Source organism: Vombatus ursinus, unplaced genomic scaffold, assembly GCF_900497805.2.
Source record: "Vombatus ursinus unplaced genomic scaffold, bare-nosed wombat genome assembly UNPS02014172.1, whole genome shotgun sequence".
NCBI lineage: Eukaryota > Metazoa > Chordata > Mammalia > Diprotodontia > Vombatidae > Vombatus > Vombatus ursinus.
Window position 1 is genome coordinate 777,273 of NW_020953950.1, and position 24,726 is coordinate 801,998.

The window sequence follows — 24,726 nt, forward strand, 5'->3', positions numbered from 1 at the left end:
GGCAGAGAATAAGGCCATTCTTGGTTAGGCACTCAGTTCTTGACTTCTGGAACCCTGGAAGCAAAGCCCCTCACTGCCCCTTCCTGTCCCCTAGGTGTTCGGAGGCTTGGGAATCTGAAACAGTTTTGAGTCCCCTTCAGAGCTGGCCATTTGCTGTCCAAAGCACCAAAGGGCTTAGAATCTCCAACCAAGCACTACAGCCTTGGCTCCTCAGAAGTTTAAGTCTGAGAAGACTTAGAGGACCTCGATTTACTCAGGTTTCTTGAGAACTGAACCTCTTATAATTCTAAGACACTGGTCATGGAAGAAGAATAAATTGGTGTTTAGGTCCCTTTAGATTTGGCTGAACTACTTACTTCCATTCTGGACCCTCATCCTAAGATACAGGGGCAGGTAGGTGGCTCAGTGAATAGTCTTGGATCTGGAGTCAGGAAGACCTGAGTTCAAATCTAGCCTCAGATACTTAATAGCTGTGTGATCCTAGGCAAGTCACTTAACCTCTGTTTCCTTCAGTTTCCTCATCTGTAAATGATGATAATAGCACCTACCTCCCAGGGTTGTTGTGAGGACCAAATAGGATAATAATTGTAAAGCACTTATCACAATGCCCGGCACATACCAGACATGATATAAATGCTGGTTATTATGATTATGATTGTAATTATATCTGATGTCAGGAAGTGAGACATGGCCAGGAGAAATCTCACACTAAGTGGCACAACCACTTAGCTTCCAGTTTCTGGAAATGCAAATGCCTCCTCAGTCATAGGTGTGCAGAGGCAGAGAATTTGAAATAACTTGGTTTGTCTTTCAGAGAAGACTTCCCAGCAGTGCCTAGACACTCAAGATAGCTTAGAGTTTCTTTTGGAACAGTCCATTTACTGCCCTCAGCACCCAGAAGCTGAGGCCTTAGTAGGGTCTCTTCTGAAATGAAGGCCTTATATAGCAACACACTGAATATCAGGCTAAAACTAAGAAATTAATGTTAGCCTGAACTGTGCCTGCTTTTACTAGAAAGGGATGAGGTGGAGGCTATTTGCTCAACAGTTTCAACTCATGTTTGTCTTCTGGACCATGTAGTAGCACTATGAATCTGGGAGAGACCGTGGGGGACTCTAAAGGAACAAGGGACAATCTCTGGGGTTTGCACTCATGATGAGTTCAAGTTCTGTTCCTTTATGGGGGGGAGGTTTATGGACTACTTCTGAGTACCTTGTGTATTTTTTGTACCTGTTTATAGGTTATATCCTTTGGATGGTATGCAATTTTTCCCCTGAAGGATGAAATATTATCCTCTACACATATGCATTTGTTACCTTGAGTGCTTATATAGGATCTGGGAACTCTGTTTATTCACATTTATGGAAACGTAGACATGAGCTATATTTAGAGATTTTTCAGGAGTAACTCCATATGGAGAGTAACAAAACAAAAGAGAAAATTACTCTTTTTAATTAGTTGTAAACCCCAAATCTTAGAGAAACCCTAAGCCATGGGTTATAGGTGAAATGGGATGGGGATAGACTTCATGATCTCTAAAGTTCCTTACAACCTAACATTCTATGTTCTAAGATTTCTTCTAACTCTGAGATTCCTGTTCTAAAGGTCCTCCCAACTTTGACATTTTGTGTTCTAAGGGCCCTCCCAGCTCTGACATTCTATGTTTTAAGGGCTCTTCCAGCTCTGACTTTCTGTGTTCTAAGGTCCCTCCCAACTCTGACATCCTATGTTCTAAGGTCCCTCCCAACTCTGACATCCTATATTCAAAGGTCCTCCCAGCACCAACATTGTCAATAGAGTTGGAAGCAACTTTAGTTAGATGTCATTTAATCCAACCCCCTCATTTTACAGATGAGAAAATCAAGGATCAGGGAAGCTAAGTGATTCATGCAGGTTTGAGAGATTTGAACCCAGGTCCTCTGATCCCAAGTATGACACTATTTTGCACTTGGACCGCTCTAACATTCTGTGTTCCAAGCTCCCTCCCAGGTCTAACATTCTCTGTTCTGAAGGCTTTTTTGTTCTGATATTCCATGATTCAGCTATGACTCATCTATGATTCATTTCGGTCTGTTCTTTCTCACAGAAATGTTTTTCAGCAGCTGTTCTGTAGCATGTCTATATTCAGAAAAATGTCAATACTTAACACCGCCAGGTGAATGCCTGGTACCCTGGCCCCTCCCTACCTGACACACTGTTTTGTCCAAATTGTCTTTAATGAGGCGCTCTCTGTACCCCATCTCTTGAAGCTGAATTAATTTCTTCCTGGAATCTTCCTGCAGCTTCTCTTCAGCCTGGAACGATGAAAGGATGTTCTAATACTCAGGTTCTCTGGGTCATGGGTGAATATACACAGATAAGGATGCATATGCTTCATTTTACGTATGGGGAAACTAAGACCCAGAGAAAGGAACTGACTTCCCCAATGTCACACAGGAAGAAAGTGCCAGAGATCGACTCATAGATCCCAGTGCTCTGATTCCAAACCCAGGTCCCTTTCCATCTCACTACACCAAGGTCACTGAGTTTGACCCCTTCTCATTTTAAAGACAAGGAAACCAAAGCCCAGGGAATTTTATCAACTTGCCCAGCCTCTCCTTCTTTGTTGCCTACAAACATGACCTTTTAGAAATAGGGCCAGGCAATGGACCTTGCCCTTCCCCTTCCCAACATTCCCTCTTTGGGGTAATCATTAACAATGCTTTCATTCTGGATGATTTACTAAACTGATGTAAGCTGAGCATTGTTTCCACCAGGCCCTATTTCTATCATGGTTTAAGGAGGTCTTTTCTCCCAGTGGTGGCCATTGTGGGGCAGGTGGTCCATTTTACAGGGAAAGAAACTGAAGCCCACAGGGGTACCATGACTTAAGGTCACTCCAGCTTGTGGAAAGGTGAAGCTTGGACTTGAACCCTAGTTTCCTTCCCTCTTCCCACCTCCACCAAGTCCTGTGCTCTTAGATTTCTAAGAACATACGACTTCTAAAACAATCCAGGCAGCAAGGCAGGCTTTTAACATTCAAATGTTTGGTTTTCAATTATCTCCCATCTCATGAGCTACACAGAAGGCTCAGATTGGAGCAGCCGTATCATTAGTCTGAAATAAATGGTTCCCAATGCTTCTTGCTAATGGTGTTCTATGGGAGCATGCGATGCTGCCCTCTGCTGGTCATACTCTGGTCCATGCAGCTATTTCTGGACAGTATATCCTACCACGGAACCTTTGGAAGGGCATCCATTACAGCATGGAGAGCCTGTAGACAATTGCTAGTTCAACCCTCTCACTCTAAGTAAGTATAGGAAAACAGAGGAGATCCATGAAAGGAAATTAGTTCACCAAAATCAGGTCCTCTGATTTCAAATCTAGTGATCTTTTCATCACAACACACTGGGGTCAATCAGCTTAAAAGTGGGGAAACTGAGGCCCAGAGAGGTTCAGTAAGTTGCCCGTGGTGACACAGTAAGTCAGTGGCAGAGCTGGAGCTACAGCCCAAGTCCTGCGCTATTCCTCAAACTTTTACCCTCCTAGAATCTGGCTCGTTATCTTTTAAATTCACAAATCACCAAAGATTTGTGTACCTGAGTCCTATGAGGATTTTATTAATTTATTTTGATACATAACTATGATTTCATGGTAGTCTGGAATTCTAATAAGGAACCACCCTCTACTAATGCAAATCAGAAATTATTCTTTGACTTAGTCAAGTATTCTTCAACTTACAGTATTAGAGATTGCTTTGGAGCATTGACAAATTAAGTAACTTGCCCAGGGTCACATAGCTGGTATACATCCAAGGTATGACTTGAATTCAGGACAATTTGACTGAGGCTAGATCTCTATCCCTCTTCACTCTGTCTCCAAGCTTCCTTGACTTCCTTTAATAAACCTCAGCTACAGTCTTAGCTTCCATAAGAAGCCTTTCTCAGTCCCCCTTAATTCTAGTGCCTTCCTTCCAAGATCATCTATCCTCTCTGAGATTATATTTCCAATATATTTTGTATATATCTTATTTGTACATAGTTGTTTGCATGTTGTCTCTCCCATTAGATTGTGGGCTTCTTGAGAACATGACTGTCTTTTGCCTCTTTTTGTATCCTTGGCACACAGTAGGTGCTAATACGCTCTGGTTGACTTGACTATCTACTACGCCATGAAGTCTCACTGGGCATTGACTAGCACAAAAAAGTATGAGGTTCCCAGCTAGCTTTATTATTATTTTTGCAGCTTGAATAGAGGACACTTGCTATGGAATGATTTTTACACATAATACCTCACACTCTTGCTCTAAAGATCAACAAAATTTTTTTCCTTAATTTGGTGCCTAGCTTGGCAACTGACTTCCTTTGTGAATTCACTGAACCTCTTTGGATCTCAGAAAGGGGAGAATGATGAGGCATACCTTGAAATTACAGAATGACAGATTTAAAGAGCATTAGTGCTTGAAGGGAACTTAGAACACAGGAGTTAGAAGCAGCAGAAGTATTAGAATGTAGAATATCAGAATGTCAGAGCTGCAAAGAAAGATCATAGGCTTCTGGAATTGAGAGCCAAAAAGGGACCTCAGAAGCCAAGTTCCCCATTTTACAGGTGTGGAAATGAGGCTCAAGGAAATGAAGGGACCTGTCTAAGGTCACACAGGTAGTTGGCATCAGAGGTGGGCATTGAACCTCGGTCCTCTGACTCCAGAGTCTGTCCTCTTTGCAGAATATTACAGCTAGAAGAAACACTGGAACATAGGCTAGGATGTCAGAGTTGGAATGACCTTAGAATGTAGATGGGTAGAGCTGGAAGGAATTTTAGAAAACAGAAGGTGAGAGATGAAAAGGACTAGAGGACCCAGAATGTCAGAACTGGGAGGGCTTTAGAACATAGAACATTTGAGCTGAGACGGAATTTCAGACACAGAACATTAGACCTAGAAGGAAATTTAGAACATAGTTGTTAGAACTAGGAGGGTACTAGAGATTAAGCAGAGCTACCCCAAATTTTATAGAGGATGATATTTTTATGTCTATATGGAGGAGATATTGTGAAGGCTGGATAATTCATAGTAAGTTTGGCAAGATTCTTAAGAGAAATTTTCAAGAAATTTTTAAGTATGTTATTATATTAAATTGTACTGTGCTATACCACATATACTATACTATAACTATACTGTACCATATATACTATATCATACCATAACTATATCGTGCTATATCATATGTTGTTGTTGTTCATTCATTTTCAGTCATGTCTGACTCTCTGTGACCCCATTTAGGGTTTTCTTGGCAAAGATACTGGAGGGGTTTGCCATTTCCTTCTTCAGCTCATTTTACAGATGAAGAAACTGAGGCAAACAGGGTTAAATGACTTGCCTAGGATCACACAGCCAGTAAGTGTCTGAGGCCAGACTTAAACTCACAAAGAGGAGTCTTCCTGACTCCAGGCCTAGCACTCTATCCACTTCACCACCTTGCTGCCCATATATCATAATATTCTAGATTACCATACCATACTCTACCATGTCATGCCCAATCCTACTCATACCATACCATATCATACCATACTATACTGTGGGTCTAAGAGGTCCAGGTGATGAAAGTAAGACACAAGAGTTTTCCCATAATGGCGGGTCCAGATCCAAACAGGGAATCAGTCCCAGGCTAAGATGAAACCAACCCAGAGGGCTGCAGTCGTGGGGGAACAACTGAAGCCAGCAATAGTTCTTGACTACAAAGACCCCCTGTTTCCAAACCATCCCCTGGCCTTGGATTTTTCCACCCCTACTTTACTCTAGCACAGGCCAGGGGCCATCTTAATGGCCTCCATCTGACAGGTTGAGAGACTCAGTCTAGTCAACAGACAAGGGAGCTGCTGGGGGAGTTAGCGATGGAGCCTGTATCCCCAGCTCCCTTGCATTCTGGGCAGAGGGCATGAGGTGAGAGGGGAGGGCAGCTTGGCTTCCATGGAGTGAAGGGAGAAAGGAGATACCTTGTTCTTTTCTTTTAGCGTCTTGGAGATGAGGCTTTGCTCATTGCAACTCTTTCGGAGCTGCTCCCCCAGGACTTTCATTTGCTGCTCCAGGTCTCTGATGTACTGAAAGAGATGAGAAAATGGAAAGTGAAGGGAAGCACCCCTGTCTTCCAGTTTGTCTCTGTACAACACAAAAAAAAATCTTCAAATTTAACCCTATGCAACACAGAAAATATCCTCCTATTTGATCCCATAAAGATGAAATCACCTTCCAGTTTGATACCAGAAAACACTTTGCGTTCACTCCACTTCTCCTCCTCCTCTTCCTTTTAAGTATTGTCTTCTTCCATTAGAATGGAAACTCCTTGAGGGCAGGGACTTTCTTCCTGCTTGCATTTGTATCCCCACTGCTTAGCATACTGCCTGGCATTTAGTGAACATTTACGAAGTGCTTGTTGACTTGACCCAAGCAAACACAAAATCATCTTCAAGTTTGACCTCATACAATGCAAAAGTGTCCTCCTGCTTGCAACATGAAGGCATTGTGCAGTCTGAGCCCATGTAATATGTCACCTTGGGCATGACTGGAGAAAGTCAGTCTTCTTGCATTACCTCATTTCAAGACCAAAAGTTTTATTGAAGTCATGATGATAGCAAAGTCATCTCACGGTGGTTGATGTTTTGCAATGTTCAAAGCAAAGAAGGAGGCTCAGTGCAGTGGAAAGGGCATTGGGCCTGGAGTCCAGAAGACCTGGCTTCAAATTCCAGTTCTGACATTTGGGAGCTGTTCATGGGAAAGTCATTTCATCATCATCATCATCATCAGTCACTTAACCCTGTTTGCTTCAGTTTCCTCATTTGCACAATGAGTTGAAGAAGGAAATGGCAAACCACTTAAGTGTCTTTGCCAAGAAAACCCCAAACAGGGTCACAAAGAGTCAGACACAACAGAAAAAAGACTGAAAAAAAAATTTAGATAGCACTTACTATGTTCCCAGCATTGTGCTAAGCACTTATAATTATTATCTCATTTGAGCTTCACACCAACTCTAGGAGGCAGATGCTGTTATTATTTCCATTTTACAGATGAGGAAACTGAGGTCTAGGGAATTGTCTTGCCCAATATCACAAAGACAGTAAATGTCAGAACCAGGGTTCCAACCTTGATTATCTGCCTCCAAATCTGGTTGATACCTTCCACCTTCCAATTCTAAACTCTATTGATCTTATGATTAATAGGTTCAATTCTTCTCTTGAGGCTGGGAATTACCACAAGCTGTGAATTCACAGGACCCCAAATTCAGAACTGAAATGAGCCTCAGAGGTCATCTAATCTAGTTCCCTCCTCATTTTACAGTTAGGGAAACTGAGGCCCTAAGAAATGAAATGACTTGCCTAACATGCCCCAGGTAATAAGAGACTGAAGTAGGACTGGAGCCCAGATTCTCTGGAATGCCAAATTCAGGGCTCTTTCCACAGAACTTCTTGTCTTTCAATTTTTCAAGGCATGAAAGAGTTTGGGGGTTTTTTTCGCCCTGCTCATGCATAGATTTTTTTTCCCCTCTCCCTGTTGGCTTATGTCCTATTGATGGGAAGAATAAGCTACGCAACTTTAGGAGTCGTGCTTTCAGCTGAATGAAACAGCCTCTCAAACAGATTTCTAGAGTGCAAGCAGAAGAGTTTATCCCAGATGGTGTCTTAGGACCTGTTCTCATCAACATTTTAATCTGTGACTTGGATGAGGAAATTGAGTCTGCCAATGACAAGAAACTGGGAAGAAGAATTATTTTACTTGACAGGATGGAGATCCAAAAGATTTTTAGAGAATGGAATTATGAGCTCAATCAAATAAAAATGGAATTTAATAGAGGTAAAGGTAAAATCTTATGCCTGTGTTTAAAAAGCCAACTTCTCAAGAGCAAGATGGAGGAAGCCTAACTAGATATAGGTTTGCATGAAAAAGACCAGGGTGGTTCAGTGGACCATAATCTCCATATGAGTTAATAATTTGATGAGGGAGACCACAACAGAGTCTTGGACTGAATTAATGAAAATATGGTTTCTAAAACATGGGGGATTCTAGTTTCATTGTCTTTTGCCCTAGTGACACCACATCCTGAATACTGAGTTCAATACTGGATATCACAGTTTAGAAGGGTTATTGCTAAGCTGATGAGTGTGTAGAGGAGGATGAGTAGAATAGTGAGGGCACTTGAGATCAAGCCCATATGAGGATCAGCTAGAAGAAGAATTTTTACAAAGTCTCTGTTGCTATTCTGGTGCCGAAGGATAGCTTAATCCTAAGCAGCTAGGTGGCACAGTGGATAGAATGTTGTGCCTGGAGTAAGGAAGATCTGAGTTCAAGTCCCACTTCAGACACTTACCTAGCTGTATGACACTGGACAACTCACTTAATTTCTTTCTGCCTCAGTTTCTTCAGCTGTAAAGTAGGATTTATAATTCCCACCTTGTGAAATACCACCTACTTTCTGGGGTTATTATGAGGATAAAATGAGATAATATTTGTGAATTGTTTAGTACAGACTCTGGTCCACAATAGGTGCTTAATAAATGCTTGTTCTTTCCTCTCACTCATTCCTTTGCCCCTACCCAAGATACAGAGCTATGGGCTTTATGATTATACAGTTAGTCAGATTGGAAACTGGATGAATGGCTACACTCAAAGAGTAGTCTTTAATGATTTAATGTTGGAAGGTGGTCTCTGGAGGCAAGCTTCAGGGAGTTACACTTAACCTAGCACCATTTAACATAGGATTATAAGATCATAGAGTTAGAGGTAATCTTACAGACCATCGTATCCAAAGCCTTCACGTTACAGATGAGGAAACTGAGAGCCGTAATGATTAAGGGACTTGCCCAGAATCATATAGCTATCATGTAACTATCCATCAATGACTTGGATAAAGGCATGGAGAGAATTCTTATTGAACATATAGGTGACACAGAACTGGGAGGGAGAGTCAGTACTTTGCTTGACAGAGTCAGGATCTGAAATGATCTTGCCAAACTATAAACTTGGGCTGAATTTAATCATATGAAATGTCATAGGAATAATTGCAAAATAATATTCTTGGTTCCTCAAAATTGACTTAGCACATATGAGGTGGGGAAGGCATGACTCTACAGTGGGTTGTCTGAAAGAGATTTGGAGATCCTGGTGTGAGACAAGATGATATAGAAGCCCAAAAAGCTAATGATTCAGAGAGTCTTAACATTTTTATTGTGTCTTGGACCCCTAAATGCAGTGTCTGGTGAAGCCTATGGACCTCTTCTCAGAATCACTTTTTTAAATGCAGAGAAGAGAACATGTAGGGTTACAAAGGAAACCAGCTATACTGAAAGGCAATTATCAATTTTTTTTTTAAAACAAGTCCAAGGACTCCAGCACTCTGAGCTCATAAGATCTTGGGGTATTGTCTTGAGAGAGAGGCATGACTTCCATGAATAAACAAGTGATAACCTCTTCAGTGCCTCTTTGGGTCAGACCCCATCTGGAGTACATGTTCAGTCTTGTCTCATTATCTACTCCCAGATCCCAGCCTAGACCCCAGAGGTCCATAGCAGGGCCTTGACTGATGCTTGTAAAATTGAATGGTCATCTTTCATTTCTATATTCCTAGAGCTGACCCTATAGTCCTGTGTATAGTAGGTGCTATTAATACTAGCAAATATTAATAATTATTTGTTAAATTAAATTAAGCAGAAGAATAACTATGGAAATTAATCAAAATACCAAACTAACCATGATTTCCTACTTCCTTCAGATTTGAAGAATGATAAGTGCAGCTGACATTCATCTAGCCCAGGGGTGGGGAACCTGTGGCCTCAAGGCACGTGTGGCCCTCTAGGTCCTCAAGTATGGCTTTGCCAAGTGTTTAACAGACAAAATCTCACATGTTCCCCAACAACCCTGTTCTCAGAAGGCAGGGTCTTAAGGCCCTTTGTCATACAAATTGCTCTCCTCTGGGTACTCTCCAGTTGTGAAGTAGATGCTAATATCATTCCCACTTTACAGTTAAGGGACTTGTCCAGGGTCATACAGTCAATATCTGAGACAAGATTTGAACCCAGGTCTTCCTGACCCTTGACCCAGCACTCTAGTCACAAGTTAGCTTTTTTCCTCCAACTGACATAAATCTAGAGGTCACATGCAGCATTAAATCCTATGAGCTTGACCTCCTGGCTTCCTACAAGTCCCAACTAAAATCCCTTCTTCTACAAGAAGCCTTTCCTGATCCCTCTTAACTCTAGTGCCATCCCTCTGTTGATCCCTTCCAATTTGTACATTTCTAATACTCGTATGTAATTTGTTTGTACATAGTCATTTCCACGTTGTCTCCTCCATTAGACTGTGAGCTCCTTGAGGGCAGTCTTTTGCCTTTCTTTGTATTCCCAATGCTTACCACAGTGCTTGGCACATAGGGAGTGTTTAATAAATGTTTATTGATTGACTACCACAATGGAACATAGCAGGCACTTAATAAATGTTTGCTGACAGACTAGCTCAATGCCTACACATAGTAGGTGCTTAGTAAATGCTTATTGACTGACTGATGGAACCATTACTATTCAACAAGCCAACTCTAGGGCAGGAGAGTCAACTCACGGATTTGCATGATTTTAGTTCTTTCTCTCTGGCTTCCAGCTCATCTTTATTCAAGTCTCCTTTCAGTTTTGCACACTGTGGAAAAGAAAAAACAAGGAAGAAGGTGTGAGGCCAAAGAGGCCCTCCAGGGCTACAGATCTTGACATCTCTTTTCCTTTTTCCTCTCGCCCCCAGAAAGGATTCTCTAAGCAAACAAATGGTGCCAATCAAAGCTCCTTTGTGCTTAGCTAAGAAAGCCCTGCAGCCTTCACACCAGCTTAGGCTGCAGGAGACAAATAAGTCCCACGTGGACAAATGTCATCAGTCTCTCATCATCCAGCTTTCTTCACCCAAGTCCAGGAAGTTGAGACATATGAAAAAAAAATCTGCTTGTGTGGATTCTGTGGCCTCAAGGTTCCCCCTCCATCATAAGGAGTAGATAGGGCTCTGCCATCCCTCTCCTTGCATCAGAGTGGAAGGAGTCCTGGCCACAGCCACACAGAGAGAAAGTGTCAGGGGCAGGTAGAGGGGTTCTGCCTGTTCCAGGGATAGGTAGAATGGTATCACCTGTGAGAGCCCTGGAATTGGGCTCTGAGAAGCTGGGTTCCAATCCTAAGTCTGCCATTTAGTTCCTGGGTGACTTTGGGCAAATTAGTTCATTGCTCTGTGCCTTGGTTTCTTTATCTGTAAATGAAGAGGGTTGGCGGGAACCTCTGAGGTTCCTTCCTGCCTTAAAGCTATGATTGTATGATCTGAATGTGCTAGAATGTGCTAGAGTCAGCTCCTCCTGGCTCATAAGAGTCAACTGATACCTTGGAAATTAGCTTATGCTACAAATCAGAGCTTGACTTATTGGTGTTTTTTTTTTTTTAATTGCCTAGACTTAAGAAAGTGATAGGAAAAAATATTAATAATGCAGATGAAGCTCAAAAATGTGTCCTAATATACTACCCCCCAAGAGCCGGTTGTTAAATACTTACCAACACACTCCTGATCTCAAATCACTTTATCTTTCTGGGCCAGCAACAACCTCTAAGGACCCTTTCAGTTCTAAAACTACATGATTCTATGAACTCAGGTCCTCAAATTCCAGAGCTAGTTCTACTGTGCCACATCATTTAGTCCAGCCTGCTTATTTCACATATAAGGAAACTGAGGTCTACAGAGGTGAATTGACTTCCCCAAGGTCATGTGATTCATCTGTGGCAGAGTTAGTATTTGAACTCAGTTCCTCTGACTCCAAATCCAGGGGGTATTCCTAAGGCAGCTAGGAGGCACAGGGGATAGAATGCTCAGTCTGGACCTGAGCATTCAATCTCTGCCTTAGACACACACTAGCAGAGTAATCTACAGAAAGCTATTTGACTTCTCTAGAGCTCAGTTTCCTCATCTGTATAATGGGAATAATAATAGCACTGACCTCCCAAGATTGTAGTGAGGATCAAATGAATTAACATAAGTACAATGTTCTGTAAACCTTAGGGCATCATAGAAATGCTTACCATTTCTACTGCAGTGTGCTATGTCCCTGGATTTGAATGTAGTCTCAGGCACTACTACCTAGGGGAGAAGTGGACTGGATTTGGACCCTAAGGGAGGACTTATGTTCAAATTCCAGGTCTTTACTTACTACCTATGTGACCTTGGGAAAGCCTCCCCTCTTTGGGCCTTCATTTCCTCCTCTGTAAAATGAGGGGATTGGTCTGAATGGCCTCTGAGGTTCCCATCAGTCTAGATTTCCGGTCTCATGAGGACATGATGGTATTTGGGAGGCAGCCACGTGGAAGGACTCAATTGCTGCTGTTTTCCCTGGAGGACAGATCTAGGTGCAATTGAGGGTGGGGTTGGGGGAAGGGGGCAATTACGAAGAGTGTAATTTAGGCTTGAAAAAAAGTCTTAACAATTGGGGCTGTCCCAGAGTGAAATGGGTTGCTTGGAGACGTAGTGGGCTCTCCAACTTCCTAGCCATGAGACCTTGGGTAAATCATTTTGAACATCTTCCTTCAGAGATTGGATGACCATTTGTCAGGGACATTGTAAGGGGGACTGTTTTTGCATAGGGGTTGGACTGCATGACAGCGGAGTTTCCTTCCCATTCCCATATTCTGTGATCTTGTGAGCCTCTGAGAGTTCCCTCCAGATATAAATCCTGTGACTCAGCTTCCATCAGGCCAACTTCCTGTCCCAGACAAAGGGAAGCTTTTTCTGCATGTTTACACTGGGGTGGAAGGTTGCCTGGGGCACAAGGGCAGCAGATGGGCTTTCTAGGACAGGCTGCTATGGAGCTGCCAGGGAGAAGGCTGTATTGACTGAGCACTCCTCTCTCTGAGGCAGCTAGGTGGTGTCATAGAGCATAGAGTGCTGGGCCTGGAGTCAGGAAAACTCATCTTCCTGAGTTCAAATCTGACCTCAGGCATTTACTAGCTGTGTGACCCTGGGCAAGTCACCTCACCTTGTTTGCCTCGGTTTCCTCATCTGTAAAATGAGTTAGAGAAGGAAATGGCAAACCACTCCAGTATCTTTGTCAAGAAAATCCCAAGTGGGGTCATGAAAAGTCAGACACAACTGAAAGGACTGAGTAATTCCTCTCTCCATGGTGCTGAATAAAAGAGGCATGACTCATGCTCCATCCAGAGCTTATTCATCAGGGAAAGGGCAAGCCTAGACTAGAGCAAATGAAGCTTCCTGCCCAACTCAGGGGGAGGGGAGAGATGGGAGGGTTGATACTTTCACCCTCCAACATTTTAAGAACTGGTGATCTCATGGGTCATATACACAGCTAATGGCCCCTCCATGTCTCCCTTCTATACCTGTATAAGTGGTCACAAGTGTATCACCTGTGGGATCACAGTATCACAGACTTAAGAGCTGTAAGGGACCTTAGCAGTCATCTGGTCCAAAATCCTCATTTTGCAGATGGGGAAATCAAGACTGAAGAAATTAGGTGATTTAGGAAGGAAACAAGCATTTTTGTGAAGCACCTACTGTGTGCCTGGCACTGTACTAAGCATTTTATAAATATTATCATTTGATCTTCACAACAGCCCTAGAAGACAGGTGCTATTATCATCCCCATTTTACATATGGGGAAACTGGGGCAGGCACCAATTAAGTGACTTATGCAGGGTCAAACAGCTAGTAAGTGGAAGAGTCAGGATTTGAACCCAGGTCCTACTGTCAAAGCGAGTCACCTAGTGATGAGTGTCTGTTTTGTGCTGGTCTAGTGCTTGGAGGACAGACACATACTTCATCACTGGGTCTATACTCAAAGTTGTTCCAGCTTGGTAAGGCTTATATTTCATTGGTATAGGCTTGGAGGACCCAGAGTCAAGTCCACACCACAAAGGATCATGGGAATAGGACTTCAGGAGAAGTTGAAGGACAAGGAGGCATGGAAAATAACAGTAATGGGAAAAATAACAAGCCACATATCAAGTGCTGAAATCTGAACAGATTTGTTCATTGACCAAGAGGCAATGTGGTCCAATGGAAAAGCATGGTATTTAGAGTCAGAAAAATCCAGGTTCAGATTTTTTTTCTTCCACTTACAGACTGTTTAGCCCCAAGCCATCCCCTTCTCTTTCTGAGGTCTTAGTTTCCTTCTTTGTAAAATGAGTGATTTGGACTAGATGAGTGTTCTAAGGTCCATCCCAGCTCTAACATTCTCTGTTCTACGGGGCCTCCAACCTATGACATTCTGGGTTCTAAGGACCCTCCAAGCCTGGTGTTCCCTGTTTCAAGGTCCTCCTTGAAACAAAGTTATTTTAAAAATAAACTCTACCCTGCAAAATCAGAAGGGGAATGGCTATCTGTTTTGGGAGAACCAATTCCGGGGCATGAAGGAGGTCCTGTGGCAGAAGAGCACAGGTAAGAGTCTCTGTTCTCAGGGAATTATTCATCAGGGCAAGTTGGGGGTCTGCATCAACTGACCAGTGGTGACCCCACCCAACCTGACTCACTTTAACTTCCATACTTAACAAAGAAGGAACGAGCTGGTTCTGCCTCTGGCAGGTTCAAGCTACATTTTCCAAAGTCCAGCAAAGGCAGCGATAACAGCACTTCATTCATTCATTCATTCATTCACTCATTCATGTATTCATTCATTCATTCATTCACCCTGGAAGTGATGGCCAAAAGCTGATAATCCTTTTCTTGGTTTTCACTCTTCAGTCTGTCCACCTCCAGTTTTAGTTTTTGGACCATGCTGTCCTTTAATCCGATGTCCTTTTGCAAACTGTCCACCAACTCTGTGAAAGAGAGTGGTTGGGGTCAAAGCGTTGCTGCTGACATCTGCCCTGCCAATGTCTCCTCAATCCTTTCTTCTCGAGTCCCAGTACCTAATACTCTCCTTTTAGGTCTGCCCTTCATGACTATCTCCTGGAGGCCCAGACCTTTGCGAGAGCCTCCTGACAGGTCTACCCACCTTCAATCCTTCATATTGTTACCATATTCATCTTCATTGGGCACAGACCGGATCATGTCATTCCTTCAGTCAAAGACATTCGGGGGCTCCCTATTTCTTCTACAACCTGAGAAAAGAAAATTCTGGCTCTGCCAGTTAGCCCCTAGGTGGCCTTGGATATTTCACCTTTTTGTGCTTCAGTTTCCTCATCTGTAAAATGAGGTTAGACTAGAAGACTTCTAAAAAGACATCCAGCTCTAGATCTGGGGTTTATGATATTTATCATGAAACCTGTTTATCCCGTCTTATCTCATATTATTCCCTCTGGTTCACTTCAGGCAATAACCAACCCAGATGATTCTCAGTCTCCTGAGCACCTCCAGGTGAGAGTTCTTTGTGTCAGCTCGCATCATGCCTGGAATTCCTTCTCTTCCTTCCCCTTTGCCTACTGAATTCCTAGCTACTCTTTCTGGAATCTAGGTTCAGATCCTGTTTCAGACACTAACTAGCTCTGTGACCCTGGGCAAGTCACTTAACTTTTTTGTGCCTCAGTTTCCTTATCTGTAAAGCAGGTTAGCTTCAATGAACTCTGGGTGTTAATCTATGATCATCTGATCAGAAGTAACAGGTAAAAGATGTGGAAAAGCACATTTAGATTAAATGTTGGAAGATTTTTTCTAACAACTAATGGAATAGGCCGTCTTAGACGTATGGGGTTCTCCTTATTGGATGTCTTCAAGCAGAGGCTGAATGAGTCCTTCTCAGGTGTTATGGCAGTGGGGATCCTTGTCTGGATATGGATTCCACTAGCCAGCTGCTAAGGTCCCACTCAACAATGAATTTCTGTAGTTCTGTGAAAGCCCAGCTCAAATGTCCCTTCATCTAAGAGGCTTCCCGATCCCATCTGCCCAAGTCAGTAATAGCAAATTCCCTCCCCACCACCAATCAATCAGTAAGTATCTATTAAATGCCTGTGTCTAGGCACTTTGCTAGGTGCAGGGCATATATGGACCAAAACTAGATAGCTCCTGCCTTCAGGGAGCTTCCAGTCCATTAGGAGAGATAATAGGTATACAAATAAGTGCATTCAGAACAAGTACCAGGTAGTTTTAGGATTGAGGACCCTAAGGCCAAGGAAAGGCTTTATGGAGAAGTAGAACCATGGGCTGAGTCTTGAAGTAAAGGATTCTAAGAGGTGGTGGGGATTTGGGGACAGTCAGTGCAAAGATGTGGAGATGGGAGGTAGAGCATGGTATTTGAGGAATAATGCCAAGGTCAATTGGATTGTACTGCTGGGTTTGGGAAGGGGAGTCATGTCTAAAGGGGCTGGAAAGGTAAGTTGGGGCCAGGATGTGCAGGGTTTTAAAAGAGAGTATGTTTTTGATCTTTAAGGCAGTTGGGGACCAGGAGAGTTTATTGAGTAGGAGAGTGACCTGGTCAGACTTGGGCTTCAGGAAAATCCCTTTGGCAGCTGAGTGGAGGGAGGATGGACTGGAGTGCAGAGAAATGTGAGGCAAGGAGATCAGTTAGAAGGCTATTGAAATAATTCAGACTTTCTTCTCCCATTCTAATGCACTGATAATGTAATATTGGGTATTAGAATTATCTTTGTTGCGTCTTTTCTCTTTTTGATAATCTAAGCTCTATGAGGGCAGGGGCTATGTTTTAGCTAAGCTTTGAGTCTCTACCGGGATCTTGAACAAGGCACTGAACATAGTGGGTAGCTGAATTGGATTGAAACAAAAACCATTTCAATCAATGATAATAAAGTAATAACTTATACTGTCACATGCTTGTATGGATGATGCTTTAAGATTTATACCTTCAGTGTTTATCAAGTGTCCCTATGGTTCCAGCCCTGTGCTATCTTCTACAGGGTTGATAACTGACCAGGTCACACACTCCTTTCCTCAAGAATCTCTAATGGCTCTCTCTTGCCATTAAGACAAAATCCAACTCTTTATTTTGGCACTCAAAACCCTTCACAATTTGGCTTATTTCTACTTTAGCATCCTTAACAATTTGACTTATTTCTACTTTAGCATCCTTCACAATTCTAAATTCCAGACTACTTTTTTGCTCCCCATACAAAAGAGAATCACAGAATTTGAAAGTTTGAAGGAATCTGAGCTGCCATTGTTCCAACTCACACATGAAAGTGATACCTGGGAACACACCTGGCAAGGGCTTACCCAGCCTCCCACTGGAGGTCTCCTAGGTGGAGAAACCCACCACCTCATTCCATTGTTGGAAAATTCAAATTGTAGCCATTTAATTTCCACTCTCTGTGCCTGTGTATCGACTATTTCCCATCCCTAGAATATACAGTTATCCCTTCCATATCATGGAGGCTAGGGGCATGATGCCCCCTCGATCTGGAAAATTGGCATAAAATTTTTTGGCCCTCCCTTCATACCAGAGAAGTCTGAATTTTTTTGTCTTTTATGGGGTGTTTACAGTATTAAATGGTAAAATGTGTTGATCTTATACAATACTATATATGTGTGTGTGTGTGTGTATTATGCATTTCTGAGTTTCTAAACTTTTTCATTATAGTCTGCTGGCCTTCATATGTCATCTGTGGCTTCCACAAAACTCCCCCCAAAGTCCTATTTAATTTCTTATGCCCCCTGCAATATATGGAAACCATGATGGGGTAAGTTGAGGGTGGAAGGGATAACTGTACTCTACTCTCTCCTCATTTCTGCCTCCTGGAATCTCTTCACTTCCTTCAAAGCTCAGCTCTAGCTCCCTCTTCCTAGAGGAATTCTATCCTGATCTCTGCCCCACCCCAGTCTCTAACATCTTCCCCCAGAAATTGCTTTGTCCGTATTTTGTATTTAATTTTCTATACACATGTTGTTTTCCTCTATTAGAATGTAAGCTCCTTGAGGGCAGGATCTGTTTTGTTCTTTCCTTTTCTTCTCCAGTATCTTGCACAATAGTACATGCCTAATTAATGCTTGTTTAATGAATGGATGAAAAACTCATTATGGTGATTGGAGAGGAGTTTGGGGAAAGATAACAGAATAAGTGGAGGCAGGTAGGTAGCTCAGTGGATAGGGCACTGGACATGGAGTCAGGATGACCTGAGCACAAATCTGGCCTCAGATACTTACTAGCTGTATGACCCTGAGCAAATCACTTAACCTCTGTTTGCCTTAATTCACTGGAGAGGAAAATGGTAAACTATTCCAGTATCTTTGCCAAGAAAATCCCATGTGGAGTCATGAAGAGTCAGACACATCTGAACAACAAAAACAATAAATATAAAATATGGGCCTTACCCTCAAATGGCTCATAGTTGAGCCTTCTCTGCTTTGGCTCTGCTGCCTTACTTTGAGTAATCTGGACAAGCAATCCTCCCTAAGAGAAGCCTTGCAGAGAGACCCAATGAGTAGGACTGTCCAGAACGTTCCTCTTTGAAAGCCCACATACCCTCCCAGCTCACTGAACGTGGCAAATCACGGGACATCCCATGCCTCAACCTAACTTCACCTTTGGCCTGCTGTCCTATTTTGCTGACCTTGGCCCCAAGCCTGTCCATCCGGCCTCCTCCTTCGGACCCCACCAACCTTTGGCTACTGTGCCCACAAATCCCTAAGACGTCCCTTGCTTCTGGCACATCTACTCCCCCCATAGCATGGATTGTGAATGTTTATGTTCCCTAGAGCATCAGTGAGGCTTGCAAGAAATCTGGATCGCTGAAGCTCCAAATACTGGAAAATCAGTGTCTCCTGAAAATCAAACACGAGGATGCCCTCATCAATCACTGCCTGAGGGATGGAGGTTAGAGTTAACACAAGGACGGCCAATTCTAAATCAGTTTACCAGAACAAGGTGAATTCTTTCCAGGGGAGATGCTTAATAATAAAGAAGACATTCATTTGGCTGGAAAGGAGAGGGTGCAGTCTCACCTGGGTATACACAGCAGAGAATGTGGGTGTGAATTCCAGCTTGGCCACTTGCCGACCTTGACAAGTCATTCTCTCTTGCTGAACCTCAGTTTCCCCATTTATAAAGTAAGAGTGTGGAACCACATGGCCTCTGAGGCCCCTTCTAGGTCTAGATCTGTGATTCTAATACTCATTTGCCAAGTTATAGACAGGCTGCACTCTGCTCTGGAGGAGGGACTGGTCCCTAGACTGATAAAGCAGAGTAGATAGAGTGCCAGACCTTGAGTCCTGAAGACCTGATTTCAAATTCATCCTTGGAAACTTGTTAGCTGTGTGACCCTAGGCAAGTCACTCAACTGCCATCTGCCTCAGTTTCCTCTTCTGTAAAATGGGGATGATAATGGCACCTACCTCCCAGTGTTGTTGTGAAGATCAAATGAGAATATTTGTAAAGCTCTTAGCACGGTGCCTGGCACATAATAAGTGCTATATACATGTTGTTATTATTGTTGTTGTTGTTACTTTATTATCTTTCAAGGCACAGATCCTCAGCTCATCATAAGGTTAAGATGATTTAGAAGGGAATTCTACCTTTGCTTCTTTACAGTACTAGAAGTCCTGAAGCATTTGCCCTTGGGTAGGGGTTTGGCTGCTACCTTGGTACTTTCTAGCCTTGGGAATACAAATGTTGAGACCATGACATTGTCCATGACCTCCCTGTTTCTCAGGAGGCTTTGGGATGGTCCTCCAGGGCACAGAGATGCTCCTACAGAGCCAGGATCCTCTGGCAAAGAGAGCGGCAGCTGAGCTGTCAGCAGCTAGATGTGTGGTGGGGAGGGGTGTGTGGACTTCAAGCATCTGTCTCTCCCACACTGGGGCAAAGGTCACTTAGAAGCTCTTTAGGGCCTGATTTGGGCTCTCTGAGGATGACCTCAGGAACGTCTGCCCAGAATGACTCCTCCAAGTCTAGCTTGGCTACACTAAGTCCCCTTTCAGAGATATAACCCCCTACTCCCTGCATCTGGCCAGATGTTCTAACAGTGCCTGTGGATACTAGATTAGTAATATAAAGAACATCTGTCCTATTTATTTTGTTCCCTGGGTAATAGAGAGCAATAGAGCCTAGGAGAGAGCATTCAGTGATATTGAGTACTTTGTGATTGGTGGTCCTCCAGACTTGTGACTCCTAGTAGACAAACTCCCTCTACTAACATAGCTTGGCATCTGCCCAGCAACTGGTAGTTTTAATCAGTTCTTAATCCGGCATCTGTGAACATTTAAACATTTAATAAAACTGGCTTCCTTTGTAATCTTGTGCATTTTATTTTATGTATTTAAAAAACATGATGCTGAGAAAGGATATATGGATTTCATCAGACTGCCAAAGGGGTTTATGGAAAGGAACAGGGAATAAGCATTTATTAAGCACCTACTGTGTGCCAGGCTAAGCGCTAAGCACTTTGGAAACATTGTCTCCTTAGGTGAGATGAGGTAATATTTGAGAGACAATGTGATATGGTGGATGAAAGATCCAGAAAGGCCCAGGTTCAAGACCTGCCTCGATACAGACTGATTGTGTGATTCTGGCCAGGCCACTTAATCCCTCTACATGTCCCAGGCTATGTCAGTAGGATTATTAATTGCAGAAGAGGTGCCAATCTGCATTGGTAAAGGGACTCTCCTCCTTGGGAGCTCCCTCATGAAATCACAGGCCTGTTCTACAAGTTTTATATACTTATCTGTGCCCATGTAGAATGGAAGCGTCTTGAGGGCAAGGATTGTTTCACTTTTGTCTTTGTAACCCCAGTGCTGACACATAGCACGTGCTTGTTGATTTATTTACTGACATTAAATGTTCCATCAAGATGTAATTAAAAAAGGAAGAAATACGGGTGGTGGGCACACAGAAGGGGAAAGGTGGGCACAAAGAGACAAACTTTATTGGTAAATTCTAATTATTTTAAATCACTAGATTTTGGGCTTTGTGGGATCTTAGAGATCTTTTTTTTTTAATCAATTCTTACCAGATCGTTTTACCTGTTCTCTCATTTTACATAGGAGGAAACTGAGGCCCAGAGAAATATAGAAGAAAACTGAGGCCCAGGGAAAGGAAGTGATTTACTCAATTCTTTAATTATCACTCAGTGAGTAGGCATTGAGGTATAGTGGATAAAAAGCTGGCCTCAGAGTCAGGAAGACCTGGGTTCAAGTTCTGCCTTTACTACTTACTGGCTAAATCACTCTTGGCAGTTGCTGCTCTGCATTGGTAAAGGGAGTTTCCTCACTGGGAGGTCGCTATACCATAAGTCAGAACAAAGGAAAAAGAGAGAGCTGTGATTGAAGCCCAGGTTGTCCCACCCCAAATCCCATGCTTTTCCCACCCCGCTCCCCAGCTGCTCAGGGACTCTCTAAAGGGGGTGGGGGTGGGGAGCAGCACCATGAACAAATAAACAAACAAAAAAAGCCTTAATTTAAGACCTTGAAAGGAAGTCCTTTTGATTTACATGCAAATTTCACTTTCGTCCCAAATTAGGTTTGTATAATAAACCACTTAAGGTGGCTTATAATCAGTGGTATTTTTCAACATACTTTTGTTTATTTTTTCCTTTTTGAATTCATCTCAGTTTAGGGCTATAGGTGATATTTCATAGGATATTTCAAAGGACCTGAGAGGTCATTTAGTCCAACCCATGAATTTTATAAATGAGGAAACTGAGGCTTGGGGAAGTCAAACACTTTCCTGAAGTTACATAGGGTGGAGAGCCAGGATTTGAACCTAAATTCTTTCATTCCAGATCTAGAACTCTCTCCACACTACTACTACTATTACTATTATTACTACTACTACTACTACTACCACTACCACTACTACTACTACTACTACTACTACTACTACTGCTACTACTACTACTACTGCTGCTGCTGCTGCTGCTGCTGCTGCTGTTGCTATTTCTGCTGCTACTGCTGCTATTTGCTACATAGCTAGCATTGATATAGTACCTACTATGTGCCAAGTCCTGGCTAAGCACTTTACAAATATTATCTCACTTGATACTCCCAACAACCCTATAAGGTAGGTGGTATGATTATCCCCATTTTACAGTTAAGAAAATTGAAGCAAACAGAGGTTAAGCGACTTGCCCAAGGTCATATAGTTAGTTAAGTGTCTGAAGCTGGATTTGAACTCAAATCTTTGTGACTCCAGGGGGGTAGTTAGGTGGCATAATGGATGGAGTGCCAGGCATGAAGTCAGGAAGACTCCTCAAATCTGGCCTCAAACACTTATTAGTTGTGTGACTCTGGTCATGTCACTTAACCCTGTCTGTCTCAGTTCCTCATCAAGCTGGAGAAGGAAATGGCAGTATCTTTGCCAAGAAAACTCCAAATGGGTCACAGAGAGTTGGATATGATGAAACAAATGAACAGCTTCATGACTCCTGGCTAGAGCTCTATTAACTGCGCCACCTAGCAGCCTAACATGGAAACAGCTACCAGTATAGGAGTTCTTTTTTTACCCTGGATCTGCAGAGGCAGTTTAAGTGGTGAGATAGTAGAAGCCACAAGGACAGCTGAGGGGAAGTGAGCAGGTGGCCGTGAGTATGAAACAGGGAAGAGGGTGAACAAAGAATTCTCTTTTGTTTGGTATAAATAAGGGAAGGGGGCAAAGGAGGTGTCACCAAATCAGGGTATTCGAAAGGGGGTATTTCTGACCTAGAGTCAAAGGGTGGGCTGGAACCTAGCCAGAAAAGGATTAAAGGCACTTGGGTTAGGAAGAACTCAACAGTTAACCCAACAGCTATTTCTTAACCACCTGCCTATGTCCAGGTCACTGTACCAAGCTCTGGGGGAGATTTAAGACAGAAGAATGACTCAAAGCATTAAGTTACATGACAAGTTACCAAGTATTGATTCTACAACATCTCTCCCATCTGTCTCCTTCTCTTTACTCACACATCAGTGGTGTACTGGAACCAGTTCATATTGGCTTTTGAGAGCCAATTGTTAAATTTTCACTGTGAGTATTTATACCTTGGAAATTAGCTTGGGCACCTAATAGTGTTACACATATACCAGAGATTCCTTCTGCCAAGACAGTGTTCACCTAACCTTTTATATAGTAGGGGAGGGCCAGCCCATTAGGAAAAGGGGTAAATCCATGAACCCTAAAAACTTAAAGTAGAAGCTGCCTTGTTTACTTTGTAGAAGAAACAGTCTAGGAGTTAGGAGACCCAGGTTCTAGTACTGACTCTTTTACTAACTCTTGATGTAACCTTAGGCAAGTTACTTCCCTAGAAGACATGGGTTCGAATCACATCTCTGACACTAATTTTTTAAACATGGACAAGTTACTTTACCACTCTAAGCCTCTGTTTCTTCATCCCTAAAATGGGGTTATCTGCCTTATCTATCTAGCAGGGCTGTTGTGAGACTCAGTGAGCTCTTGTATGTATAGCAGAGCTTTGGTAAATGCCCAGATAACCTAAGATGAAAACACTCACATGTGGGGGGAGGGGAGAGAAAGACAGCAAGAGGGAGAGAGAGAGAGGGAGAAAGAGAGAGAGAGAGAGAGAGAGAGAGAGAGAGAGAGAGAGAGAGAGAGAAAGAAGAAGAAGAAGGAGGAGGAGAGGGAGGAGGAGGAGGAAGAGGAAGAGAAGGAGGAAGAGAGAGGAAGAAGAAGAAGAAGAGGAACAAGAAGAGCAAGAAGAGAAGAGGAGTGGGAGGAAAAAGAGAGAGAGAGAGAGGAAGAAGGAAGAAGAAGAAGAAGTGAGGAGAGAAAGAGAGAGAGAGAAAGAAGAAGAAGAAGAAGGAGGAGGAGGAGGAGGAGGAAGAAGAAGAGAAGGAGGAAGAGAGAGGAAGAAGAAGAAGAAGAAGTGAGGAGAGAGAGAGAGAGAGAGAGAGAGAGAGAGAGAAAGAGAGAGAGAGGAGTGTGTGTTTGTTCCGGTCTGGTAGTTTTAAAGGCATAGCCCATTCTGTCCATGCATGGGTGTCCTCAGAGTTAACTGATTGCTAGATGTTCAGCAATACAAGCCTGTGTTTAAGGCCTCCCCCCCAGCTCTATTTTTCTAGCTTATGGGATCTCCTGAGCCTCCGGGGTTTGTGGCAACAGATGGCCCATGCTAGCTGGGGAGTTTTCTGTTTGAGGATTGCTGACAGCTAGCATTTATGTAGCACTTACTATATGCCACTTGGAAACACCCACATGGGAGATGCCAGGGACCTGCACCCGGGAGAAGACATTCCTTGTCGGAGGCAGTGGGGAAGACTGTGCCTCCCAGATTCATTTCCCATTTCTCATTATTTATAGGGATTGCTGGTTCCCTGTATTTCTCACCTTTGAGGCTCATTAAGTTATAGGCACCTGCAATCTGTGTGGATGGAGGTGTACTAAATTCAGCTGGTGTGAAGTTAAAATGTGTCCATCAGCTGCCATCACACACATAGCACCTGCACTGACTGTCTCATCTAATGGCCCTGTCCATCTATCATTGCAGCCAGTGACATCGAGGCCTAAAGGAGAGGTCCCATTGGCATGTGTTTATTAGAGCTGTCACTACCAATTCTTATACCTGGAGCAATCACTGAGAAGCAGGTCTAGGGAAAATTGCACAAAAGACTTCCTCAAAACAATGTTTTAAGACAAATTTATTTGAGAGGGGGAGAGAACTTGACCCTTGGAACATAAGGCCCTAGAGGGTGGGGGTGGGGTCTCTAGAGTGGGTTCATGGTGCAAGAGAGCGAGACTCTAGGACACTGGACTATATGTGCTTCTGGAGAGGATGCTGCTGGATAAGGGAGCCAAGCAGGGCCAAATTGAGGAGGAGCCAACATGGCTTGGGTGAATTATAGGAGATGGGACAATAAAGAAA

At 43.1% G+C, this 24,726-nt stretch overlaps 1 protein-coding gene across 1 annotated transcript in view; it reads right to left on the reverse strand.

Annotated features, from left to right (window-relative positions):
- Positions 1 to 24,726, reverse strand: part of FHAD1 (forkhead associated phosphopeptide binding domain 1) — a 174,400-nt gene that overhangs the window by 82,904 nt on the left and 66,770 nt on the right. The window contains exons 8-11 of the mRNA XM_027859802.1: positions 14,678 to 14,808; positions 10,583 to 10,657; positions 5,974 to 6,078; positions 2,187 to 2,294 (exon numbers count right to left, since the gene is read on the reverse strand). Coding sequence (XP_027715603.1) covers positions 2,187 to 2,294; positions 5,974 to 6,078; positions 10,583 to 10,657; positions 14,678 to 14,808 — 419 coding nt within the window. The remainder of the gene's footprint in view (positions 1 to 2,186; positions 2,295 to 5,973; positions 6,079 to 10,582; positions 10,658 to 14,677; positions 14,809 to 24,726) is intronic.